The following is a 12,429-nucleotide window of genomic DNA, read 5'->3' as shown; positions in this document are numbered from 1 at the left end:
AAGAATAAGGGAAAAAAGAAAGGTAAGTTGGACGGTCAAAGGCAATAATTCCCTAGAAGCTTGAGCTTCTTGTTCTGGGATGAGGATGGGGGTTAATTTTGAAAAAGCAAAGCAAACAAAGCAGATGATGGTTTTGTGGGGAGTACTAAAAACCAGCATCACTCACTTTATTACTGTTTCCCTGTCCCCCGGCCCTCGCCCTCCCCCTCCTCCGGGTATAAAATGCCCTGCGCTCTATCTCTATTGATATTTAGGTTCCCCATTCTTTCCTTCTATACCAATTGAAAATATTATATATTCTCAAGCATCATATACATACATCATCAGTTAATCATTTCCAGTCTGCAAAAGTATCTCTCTCGACAATGGAGGTAATTACATAACAACGTATTTTTATTGCTCGATACTCGGTTATTGATCTAATCATCTAAAAAATCTGTTCTTGCCCACCATTTGGTTAATTTTAAGGAAACCATAACCACACACATTTTTGCACCCCTTACGCACTACTGGTTAATCCTGTTCATTTTATTTTTTTTGTTGATTTATTCAATCACACTGTTAAAAATAAAGAGGTGTGTAGAACAAGAAACGACTTGTACGGTTATCATTTCACTTATAAGGTTATTCCCCTTCAAGTCTTGTTAATTTTACAGTAATTTGACTTTGCAGACAGTGGAATTGAAGGTGGAGATGGTTGGCATACATGAGAAGCGACTTAGAAAATGCCTTTCAAAATTGAGAGGTAGTCCATCAACCTTCATGCATTGCATTACTCATACATATAGTGATTACGTAGGTAGTTTATAGTACAATTAATATTTAATTGACTTATTAATTACTTGGTAATATTAGTGGTGAATGTGATTCATTTGATTGCATGGTGCAGGGATAGAAAAGGTGGAAGTAGACGCATACAGTCAGAAGGTGGTGGTAACAACAGCCGCAGGATATCTGCACAGAAACAAATTACTGAAAGCGATCAAGAGAGGAGGACTGAAAGCCGATTTCTGGTCTCCACAAAACGAGCTCCTCTCTGCTTACGCCAGCGCCAGTTATGGAAGCTTGATCAGATTCAACAACTTCAACTTCTAGAATTTACAACTTCCTTTTCTTTTTCTTTTTCTCTTTATTGCAAGTTAAGAAAAGGAGTGCCTATATATAAATATGGGTGATACATTTAAATAGATATAGATCGAGCGAGTGAGAAATTATATTTAGGTTAGTGCTATTTACACAAAAAATTTAGCTCTTACACGCTTTTGTTAATTTATATCATTTGATCTTATTTAATTTATTCGATTTAACAGTTGAAAATTAAAAAAATGTGCGTGGATAATATATCCTATCTTTATGCATTCAAAAATTAATTATAATACATAGCTTTTTTCTTCAACTCTTTTTCATTAACAGCGAGCACGATTATAAAAATACCCTGACGGTAAGCAAGTCGAAACAAAGAAAAAGTAATAAGCCACCACTTCTGGGCACGATAACAAATAGAGAGAACCAAAAGCATCATCCATCTGTATTAGCCGAGGAGTCCCAATATAAAAGGTAAGCTAGGAAGATTAAAATTTTAAATTAAATTTATAAATTAAATGATGTGTTATTAATAGAAAATAAGTATGTTAATCAATATTTAAGTAATAATCCAATCATCAACAACCACATCATTTAGTTTACAAAATTTAATTTAGAAATTAATTTAGTCTCACTAGCTTACCCCTACATAAAATGCACAACAAAGTTGAAAAAACAAACACAAGTAAGAATAAAAAACATCATCCAGAATCTTCCACTGCGAACAAAATTTAGGTGAGATGTAAAGGAAAAGTGAAATTAAGGAAAATAATATTAATAAAAGCAATTAATAAACATACCAAAGGAATATAGTGCTTTGTAGCAACAAAGCAAACTGCCAAATATAAGAATACATTACTCCGGTAATAAGTATTTGAGTGAACAAAAAAATGTTGAAAAATGAGTAATTCCAAGTTCCAACAACCTTTTAATTCAATTGAAATGATATGTTTTTGAACATTTTTCTGTTACAAATTATTGTATAGAGCATAATTAGCATCTTATAGTTATATATTGGTTGCCAATGTACTAGAAAGTCTCAGTGGCTTTCTTATTCCAGATCCACGATAAGACTTGTTATTGATAGGCTTTTGTTCTATAGCAGCACCTTTGAAAGGGATTTTTTTTTTCATTTGAAAGTTAAAAGGTCTAGGTAAGTAATTGGAATAGTCATAATTCAGTGTTACATTTAAAATTGAATTGTAATTTTGCGTCTCGTTTCATAAACTCTATTTTCCAATGTTATAGGTTAAATAATGGAAGAAAAATATCATGACTGTTCCCTACTTGATTTTCCATTCTTGCCGGGATGGGATGATCATATTGGTTCTGTAATTGAAAATGAGCTTGTTTTTGTGGTTAAAGAGGTAGTCACTACCCTACTCAGATGGATTGAGGAGCCACACAACGACATTTTGGATCCTAACTCGGGCCACATGTCTAAGATACTTAAGTTTTTTTTTATTAGGATGTTCTCATTGGTTGTTCGTATTTAGAGTCCCAAAACATCTTTGACTCTCCATGGAACACCAAAAATGTTTTAAAATTTTAAATACGAACAACCAATGAGGACATCCCTAATAAAAAATTTAAGCATCCTAAACATGTGGCCCGAGTTGGAATCCAAAATCCCATTGAAGTAGAGTAGTGACCTTTGTCGCCACAAATACGAGCTCATTCTTAGTTACGGAACCAATAACCTTTAAAAGGTTCTCATGGTGACATTTGCTACTATATGATCATCCCATCCCTGCAACTTGCAAGATGGAAAATCAAGTAGGGAACAATCACAGTCTTTTTCTTCGATTCTTTAACCTATAACATTAAAAAATACAGTTTATGAAACGAGACAAAAATTATAATTCAGTTTTAAACGTAACACTGGATTGTGACTATTCCAATTACTTACTTAGACCTTTTAACTTGCAAATGAAAAAGAAAAAAAAAATCCCTTTGAAATGTGTTGCTATAGAACAAAAGCCTATCAATAACAAGTCTTATCATGGATGTAACATCCCATATCGCCCAGGGGAGTGATCCTTAAATGTATATTCACATCTCTACCTAGCACGAGGCCTTTTGGGAGCTCACTAGTTTCGGGTTCCGTAGGAACTCTGAAGTTAAGCGAGAAGGGGGCTAGAGCAATCCCATGATGGGTGACCCAATGGGAAGTTGCTCGTGAGTTCCCAAAAACAAAACCATGAGGAAATAGTAAGCCCAAAGCGGACAATATCGTGCTACGGTGGTGGAGCGGGCCCGGGAAGTGATTCGCCCCGGGCCGGCATGTGACAGTTTGGTATCAGAGCCAATCCCTGGCCGGAAGTGTGCCGACGAGGACGTCGGGCCCCTAAGGGGGGTGGATTGTAACATCTCACATCGCCCAGGGGAGTGATCCTTAAATGTATATTCACATCTCTACCTAGCACGAGGCCTTTTGGGAACTCATTGGCTTCGGGTTCCGTAGGAACTCCGAAGTTAAGCGAGAAGGGGGCTAGAGCAATCCCATGATGGATGACCCATTGGGAAGTTGCTCGTGAGTTCCCAAAAACAAAACCGTGAGGGAATGGTAAGCCCAAAGCGGACAATATCGTGCTACGGTGGTGGAGCGGGCCCGGGAAGTGATCCGCCCGGGGTGGGATGTGACAATGGATCTGGAATAAGAATGCCACTGAGACTTCCTAGTACATTGGCAACCAATATATACCTATAAGATGCTAATTATGCTCCATACAATAATTTGTAACAGAAAAATGTTCAAGAACATATCATTTTGATTGAATTAAAAGATTGTTGGAACTTGGAATTACTCAGTTTCAACGTTTGTTTGTTCACGCAAACACTTATTACCGGAGTGATGTATTCTCATATATGATAGTTTGTTTTGTTGCTACAAAGCACTATAATAATTTGGTATGTTTATTAATTGCTTTTATTAATATTATTTTCCTTAATTCCACTTTTCCTTTACGTTTCTCTTAAATTTTTTTCGCAATGAAAGACTTTGGACGATGTTTTTGATTCTTAATTGTGTTTGTTTTTTTTTCCAACTTTGTTGTGCATTTTCATGGCATACACAAGTTTATAATAAAAAAAAGTTATTAGGAGAAGAATTTAAAGGTAACACCAATTTATTTGTCTTTTACCTTTTTTGTTTCTGATTTTAAGTCATTGTTATGTGAATGTGTTGCTATTTGCAGGTCACCAGACACCTAAATTTTGCAAGCAGGCAAGCTGATGCACATTATTTTTGAATATCCGGAGTACCAAGGGTGATGCGCGAGGGATTTGGGCGTAATTGTTGTCTTCTCGAGGTTTTGGGATCATCAGCTTGTTACTCGAGAGGACAACAATTAAGCCCAAATCCCTCACACATCACCCTCGGTACTCCGGATATTCAAAAATAATATGCATCAGCATGCCTGCTTGCAGATTTTAGGTGTTTGGTGACTACAATCAACAACACATTCACATAACAATCACTAAAGTTCAGAAACAAAAAAGGTAAACATAAATAAATTGATGTTACCTTTAAATTCTTGTGCTAATAACTTTTTTTACTATAAACTTATGTATGCCATGAAAATGCACAACAAAGTCGAAAAAACAAACACAAACACAAGTAAGAATAAAAAACATCATCGAGAATCTTCCAATGCGAAAAAAATTTACGAAACACGTAAAGGAGAAGTGAAATTAAGGAAAATAATATTAAAAGCAATTAATAAACATACCAAAGGATTATAGTGCTTTGTAGCAACAAAACAAACTGTCAAATATGAGAATACATACAAACAAATGTTGAAAATGAGTAATTCCAAGTTCCAACAACCTTTTAATTCAATTGAAATGATATGTTCTTAAACATTTTTCTGTTACAAATTATTGTATAGAGCATAATTAGCATCTTATAGGTATATATTGGTTGCCAATGTACTAGGAAGTCTCAGTGGCATTCTTATTACAGATCCATGATAAGACTTGTTATTGATAGGCTTTTGTTCCATAGCAGCATCTTTCAAAGGGATTTTTTTTCATTTGTAAGTTAAAAAGTTTAGGTAAGTAATTGGAATAGTCATAATCTAGTGTTACGTTTAAAATTAAATTGTAATTTTACATCTCGTTTCATAAACTGTATTTTCCAATGTTATAGGTTAAATAATCGAAGAAAAATACCGTGACTGTTCCTTACTTGATTTTCCATTCTTGATGGGATAGGATGATCATATAGTAGCAAATGTCACCATGAGAACCTTTTAAGATTATTGGTTCTGTAATTGACAATGAGCTTGTTTTTGTGGTTATAGAGGTAGTCACTACCCTACTTAGATGGATTGATAAGCCACACAACGACATTTTGGATCCTAACTCAAGTCACATGTTTAAGATACTTAATTTTTTGTTAGGATGTCCTCAATGGTTGTTCGTATGTAGAGTCCCAAAACATTTTTGACTCTCCATGGAACACCAAAAATGTTTTGAAACTTTAAATACGAATAACCAATGAGGACATTCCAAATAAAAAATTTAAGCATCTTAGACATGTGGCCCAAGTTGGAATCCAAAATATCTAAGATGCTTAAGTATTTAAAGTTTTAAAACATGTCTACTAAAAAATTTAACAATATTTTGGATTCCAACTCGGGCCTCATATCTAAGATGCTTAAATTTTTTATTAGACACGTTTTAAAACTTTAAATACTTAAGCATCTTAGACATGTGGCCTGAGTTAGGATCCAAAATGTCGTTGTGTGGCTCAACAATCCATCTGAGTAGGGTAGTGACTACCTCTATAACCACAAAAACAAGCTTATTGGAAATCTATCCTCAAAGATTCTAAATCAACAGTGACACGTGGTGCGACAACATTAGTTAAAAATCTTTTCTAAAATCTATCCTTAACGATTCTAAACTGGTAACGACATGTGGCTCGAAGGAATTGGATAAAAATCTTATCGAAATCTATCACAAAAAATTGTACTTTCAGATAAAGACATTTAGCATGACAAGATCGATTAAAAATCCTATCCTAAATTACAAAATAAAAATATTTTTTTTATTATTTTATAAAATAAAAAATACTAATATTTTAATATGAATTGATTGAGCTATTCAGTATAGGGATGAAAATGCAGTAGGTAATTACTGTTCATTAAAAGCAGTTATTATTCACTTAAGGGGATTGAAGTACCTACCGCTAATGAGAACTTTTACGCATTGTAACTGCTCTTAAAGAAAAAACATGGGGAATGCTTTCCCATAAATTGCTTTTCGCAAAACGAAACGGAGCCTAAGAGCTACATTCAACTATATTTCATTAGTTGACGCGATAAACACTATTTTAAAATTTGTTAAACTATTTATTTTCTTAATAAATTTTAAAATATAATTAAAATTAGCATTAGTTTTAGTTCATACAACTGTATAGGAAAATGACAGATTAAACAAAAATAAAAAATGAAAACTATTGAAAGTGTTACGGTTTTTGGGTAAATAATCAATGAAGAATTGAAAGCGTATCTACTAATGTGATACAGCTGCCCACATCAATTTCTTACTCTTTTACTCCTACGTCACAGAAATATTTGCTAAACAAAAATAATAACAATATCAAAGACCCAGAACAAAGCAGATTCCAAGTGCACCCCAGCACTAAAACAAAATAAAATATAAGATTCATAGGATATAAATAAAACCCAATTAAATTTATTTAAGAATTTAAGAATTTAGAATGGAAAAGGAAGGAAAGGTTACCCAAAGCATCCAATTGTTGCTTCTTGGAAAAACCAGGTGGTCTGCCTCTTGATTTCTTGGTGGAAGTGGAATTGGGTGGTGGTGAGGCAGAACCTCCTCCAAAAGGAAGGGCAGGAGCAGGAGGAGAAAATGCTCCACCACTGGGCTGGGTGACGGTCACAGGCGGGGCTCATGGTGATAGAGCCAATGACATTGTGCCATCTCGCCCATACTTCCTGGGCCTCCCTCTCTTCTTCTTCATAGGCTCAGTACCCATGTTCATGTTAAGCCCAGCAGCAGCAGCAGCAGCAGCAGTGGCCATAACTGCACCCTCTCCGGCGCCCCCTGCACAACAGCACCTCCGCCGGAAGCGGCGGCTGAGGACTGATAAGCAGGTGAGGTGGCAGCGGCGACAGGTTTGTAGAGAGCGGAGCCGCCGTCAGGACTGAAGTTCCACCGCATGCTCTGAATGGCGGACTCTGACTGAAGAGGACTTTTCTGCAGAAACGGCTCCCTACTGGTCATCACTCCCGTCTCAGATCCTGACATTTTTTCTTTTCTTCTTCTTATTTTATTTTATTTTATTTTTAAATTCGCAATTTTCGCTTGTACTAAAATTCCATCAAACCAAAATCCCTGAAAAAAAAAAGCAGATCAGTACAAAGAAATTTACCATTTCCTTATCACCGCAATTTACAAACCCTAATCTACATTCTACACACATAACGAATAAATAAATAAATAAAAGTTTTCTTTCAAACAGAAATTAGTATTATTCAATTTAGTATCTGAATTCTTCAAGAACCAGTAAAACAAAATGGAAAACCAAAGTAGAAGCAGAAGAAGAAGATGGTGGTAGATTCGAAGTAAGCTCATTCTGCCAAAAGTATCTAAACCCTAACCCTGACAGCAACTACCCGTCAATCTGGGAGTAAAAACCAAAAGCCCAACTTAATTTACACAACCAACAACAAACCCTAATAACTTCCAGAATTACAAGACCTGGAAAAAAAATTACATTTGCTTTTTTTTTTTTTTCAAATATCAGCACAGATCAAGCAAAATTCAGCATTTTACTTCCACCACAATTTGTTTTTTTAGAAAAATAAGATATATTTTTTGCCAATTTACAGTGAAAGAATCATTAAGAAAATTCAGTAAAAATTAAGGAAAATCGAAAACTAAGCCCAAAAAATACTTTCGACTTACCAATAATTCAGAAAAATTAGGGCGACACGCAAATAAGCCCTTTTTCTAAGAAATGCGAATATTTGGTTATATTTTAATTTGCATATTTTCTTAAGGAATTGTTATTGACATCCTAAAATTTTTATTCTATACTCCAAACTTTCTATATTTAGAAATAAAAATACACCTGTGAGGAGTATAGAATGAAAATTTGGAGTACCTAAAACTTCCCATTTTTTAAACTATGAAGAAGGATAGAGAGATAGATTTGAGAGATTTTGATTTTAGTATGTGATTTCTTAGGATGGATGATGGATTATATGGAGAAAAAAGAAAGAATTAAGTTATAGATAATGTCACGTGACACGCTGTGATTTGTTAAAAATATTATCGAAATCTATTCTCAAAGATTCTAAACAGACAATAACATCTGGCGCGGTGGGATTGGTTAAAAGTCTTATCAAAAATCTATGTTGAACAATTCTAAAAAGGTAATAACACACGGCTTGATGGAATTGGATAAAAATCTTTCGAAATCTATTTGAACTATATATACTTTCGGATAAAGACACATGACGTAACGAAATCTATTAAAAATCCTATCCAAAATTACAAAATAAAAATATTTTTTATTATTTTATAAAATAAAAAATACTAATATTTTAATATAAATTACATGAGCTATTCAGTGTAGGGTGAAGATGCAATAGACAATTATTATTCAATAAAGTTAGTTATTCACTTGAGGGGATTTAATTACATATTACTAATGGGATAAGGATCCCTGCCGAATCCTCTTTGTGGGGATCCCGAAGATCAAATAATCATGTCTGTTCATTATACATCGTGCGATCAAAAATTATTTCAAATTCAAAATTTAATATAAATAGTACCTAACGAAAACTGATTACGATGAATTGACATAATTACTTGATCCCATGATCCCCAAAAGAGGATTCGACGGAGATCTTGATCCTTGCTAATGAGAGCCTTTACGCATTGGAATTGCGCTTCAGAAAAAACATGGGGAATGCTTTCGCATATTCAGCTATATTTCATTAGTGAAAAACACTATTTTAAAATTTGTTAAACAATTTATTTTCTTAATAAATTTTAAAATATAATTAAAATTATCATTAGTTTTAGTTCATACCACTGTATAGGAAAATGACAGATTAAACAAAAATAAAAAATGAAAACTATTTGAAAGTGTTTTTGGGTAAATAATCAATGAAGAATTGAAAGCATACAGACTCGCCACATCAATTTCTTTTGTTGTGATCTGATTTCTCACTTTTATTGTGATCTGAGTTGGGAGTTGGGAGTTCTGATTCGATTAAACAATCTTACTCATTCACTCTTACAGAAGAGAGAGAGAGAGAGTGAGAGTGAGAGAGAAGATGCACCTGAGCGAGAACGAAGGCATAGAGGGCAACACTTTTGTGGTCAGCGGTGGGTTGGGCTTCGTAGGCTCCGCACTCTGCTTGGAGCTGCTCCGGAGAGGTGCTCACCAAGTCCGAGCCTTTGATCTCCGCACAGCTTCTCCTTGGTCCGATCGCCTCCGCCAGCACGGCGTCCACTGCGTCCAAGGTTTAGTCTTCCTCCCAATTCTAATTTCGTTTCTTTTTCCCTTCTCTTTTTTCTTAATCTAATAACCATTTCGTTTTCAGTTCCTGTTTTCACTTTTGGGTTTTATTGGAAGTTTTTATATTTATGAAAACGTATGAATTATGAATGTGTAGGGGATGTAACCCAGAAAAAGGATGTGGAAAAAGCTCTGCGGGGAGCAGACTGTGTGTTCCACCTTGCTTCGTATGGCATGTCAGGAAAAGAAATGCTGCAGTTCGGTCGTGTCGATGAGGTCAACATAAATGGAACCTGCCATATCTTGGACGCGTGTCTCGAGTTCGGGATTCAAAGGCTTGTTTATGTGAGCACATATAATGTTGTGTTTGGGGGACGGGAGATTGTCAATGGGAACGAGGCCTTGCGCTATTTCCCTATGGACAACCATGTCGATCCATATGGCCGGAGTAAATCAATTGCCGAGCAGTTGGTCTTAAAGTACAATGCTCGTCCTTTCAAGTAAGTAAGTATTTTCAATTGCAATCGTTCTTAATGTCTTATTCCAGTAAGTGTTCGATAGTGTTTGTTAGTAAGGACACTCTAGTGTACTTGGAATTTGTTTGTCTTAGGTTCAGTGTACGAGAAACGAGCAAGAGATGGTGTTGGTTACTTTATGGTCATTCTAGTGTGATGGGAATTTGTGTCTTAGGATATGTGTGTTAACGAAAGAGTGTTGTATTCGCGACACAACCTTTTCTGTGCGTGATGAATTTGTTTAACTTAGGATATGTGCGCGAAGGAGTGTTGTATTCGCTTCTCCCATAATTATTTTATCGTAGCTTGATTATATATTGAGGACTGGTTGTTTCAATCTCATATAGGAAGAAGACTGGGAAGTGTCTTTATACCTGTGCAGTTCGTCCAGCTGCTATCTATGGACCAGGTGAAGAAAGGCACTTTCCAAGGATAGTGTCTCTGGCAAAGTTAGGCCTGATTCTGTTCAAAATTGGCGAACCAAATGTGAAAACAGACTGGATTTATGTGGATAATCTAGTACTTGCGCTGATAATGGCAAGCATGGGACTTTTGGATGACATTCCTGGGAAAAATAAAGAAGGGCATCCCATAGCTGCTGGCCAGCCCTATTTTGTGTCTGACGGTAACAACGCAGCCCTTACATTATCTCTATTAATTTAGTTGCTTTTATTTCTCATCCTGTTAACTGGTTTGCCAATACGGATAAGTTTAAAAGTCTTAAGAGTCTAGATACATATTATTGTACTAAAATCTCTCTTTCTTAGACATTATGAGTAATATTATTATCTGAAATGTAAAAGGAAAAAACCAACCTTTCTTACAGGGTCTCCAGTCAACAGCTTTGAGTTCATCCGACCTTTGCTGAGAAGCTTGAAATATGACCTACCTAATGCTTCTTTGTCTGTACCTCGTGCGCTTCTTTTGGGAAGGGTTTTCTGGGCAGTCTATACTCTATTATATCCATGGTTGAATCGATGGTGGCTTCCGCAGCCTTTCATCCTTCCTGCTGAAGTTTACAAGGTTTGCTTATTCCTTCCTTTTCTAGTGTTTGGCTGAATAGATTTGGTTAATGCATATATCCATTCAAAATTCTACCCTCTCAATTTTCAACAATAAGGTCTGCAATGGAGAGGGTTAATATAATTTTGGTTTAAGTCGAAAAGACTGTCCATCTAGCACACATGACTTCCCTCGTCTTAATTATAATTTCTGATTCACCGGACCGTATTTACTTGTTCACTGTTTGAAGTGATACCGTGGTTACGTTCTTTTATCTCAAGGGCGTGGCAAGCTTCTATATCCTGATTATCAGTTTCTCTTGGCTATATTGGTTCATCCCGAGAGAAATCAAGCTCTAAGAAATAGCGTGACTCGAATCATATGAGAAAACCATCAATTGATTAAAGGGACACCTCACACTCAGATATTTTTGTTAGTTTGGACGTGGTATTATTGATTGAGACTGTACATCTATATCGTATGTAGACACGTGTTGTGAATCCAATTATTTTTATTCAGTCACTGCCAACATTTGCTGAATTCGTTATATTACAGGTTGGCGTTACACATTACTTCTCTTTCCTTAAGGCTAAGGAGGAACTTGGATATGTCCCAATGGTGACTCCTCGAGAGGGCATGGCTGCTACAATCTCGTACTGGCAAGAGAGGAAACGGAAAACTCTGGATGGCCCAACAATTTACACATGGCTATTTTGTGTGATCGGAATGGCCACGCTGTTTTGTGCTGCTTATTTGCCAGACATTGGGCCAGTGCCACTCTTCAGAGCTATTAGCCTCTTCGTCTTCCGGTCAATGCGAGTATTAAGGATTGCATTCCTTGTAGCTGCAGCACTACACATCGTAGAGGGTGTGTACGCGTGGCACCTGGCCAAAAGGGTGGACCCAGCTAACTCAAGAGGATGGTTTTGGCAGACATTTGCGCTTGGGTTTTTCTCCTTACGTTTTCTGTTGAAGAGAGCCCGGAAGGCAGGAGCTCCTTAATCAGCAGCATGCCTGCAGTGTAGTACAATTGTATGACGGTGGTTTTATGTATGTGTTGTGTAAAAGAACATGGCCTCCATGACTTGAGAGGTAGAAAAACAGCTATGTTTCCGAAGAAAGTTGAAGCAATACTATTCTCTTCGTTTCCAAGTTTCCGAAGCCGGAAACAAATGCAAATGACTCTTGTTTTTGGTTCCTTTAAGCATTCACATTTGTTTCTCGTGGTAGGAGAAAATAAAACTGAAGTTACTTAGGAGCAGGGATTGGATAGAAATTTCAACAATTTTAAGTTCATGACAAGGACATGCGCGGACGACTCTTAAT

At 36.0% G+C, this 12,429-nt stretch overlaps 2 protein-coding genes across 3 annotated transcripts; both read left to right on the top strand.

Moving 5' to 3' along the window:
• Window positions 1–211: 211 nt before the first annotated feature.
• LOC103961759 (heavy metal-associated isoprenylated plant protein 44-like) lies at window positions 212–1,273 on the top strand. The gene is made up of 3 exons (XM_009374350.3): window positions 212–371; window positions 673–745; window positions 890–1,273. The coding sequence occupies exons 1-3, from the start codon at window positions 366–368 to the stop codon at window positions 1,093–1,095; spliced, it is 285 nt and encodes a 94-aa protein (XP_009372625.1). The 5' UTR covers window positions 212–365; the 3' UTR covers window positions 1,096–1,273.
• A 7,981-nt stretch (window positions 1,274–9,254) lies between these two features.
• On the top strand, window positions 9,255–12,282 carry LOC103961761 (short-chain dehydrogenase/reductase family 42E member 1). Of its 2 annotated transcripts, none has more exons than XM_048574885.1 (5): window positions 9,255–9,591; window positions 9,744–10,083; window positions 10,446–10,726; window positions 10,928–11,124; window positions 11,659–12,282. In XM_048574885.1, the coding sequence occupies exons 1-5, from the start codon at window positions 9,402–9,404 to the stop codon at window positions 12,103–12,105; spliced, it is 1,455 nt and encodes a 484-aa protein (XP_048430842.1). In that variant the 5' UTR covers window positions 9,255–9,401; the 3' UTR covers window positions 12,106–12,282. The 2 variants fall into 2 exon arrangements, with proteins under 2 accessions (XP_048430842.1, XP_048430841.1); XM_048574884.1 differs by having other exon boundaries at window positions 9,744–10,086; window positions 10,449–10,726.
• Window positions 12,283–12,429: the final 147 nt, after the last annotated feature.

This window comes from the organism of the source record quoted next, unplaced genomic scaffold (genome assembly GCF_019419815.1).
Source record: "Pyrus x bretschneideri cultivar Hongxiangsu unplaced genomic scaffold, Pyrus_bretschneideri_v1 Contig76, whole genome shotgun sequence".
Taxonomy (NCBI): Eukaryota; Viridiplantae; Streptophyta; class Magnoliopsida; order Rosales; family Rosaceae; genus Pyrus; species Pyrus x bretschneideri.
This window is presented reverse-complemented; position numbering and strand designations above follow the sequence as displayed.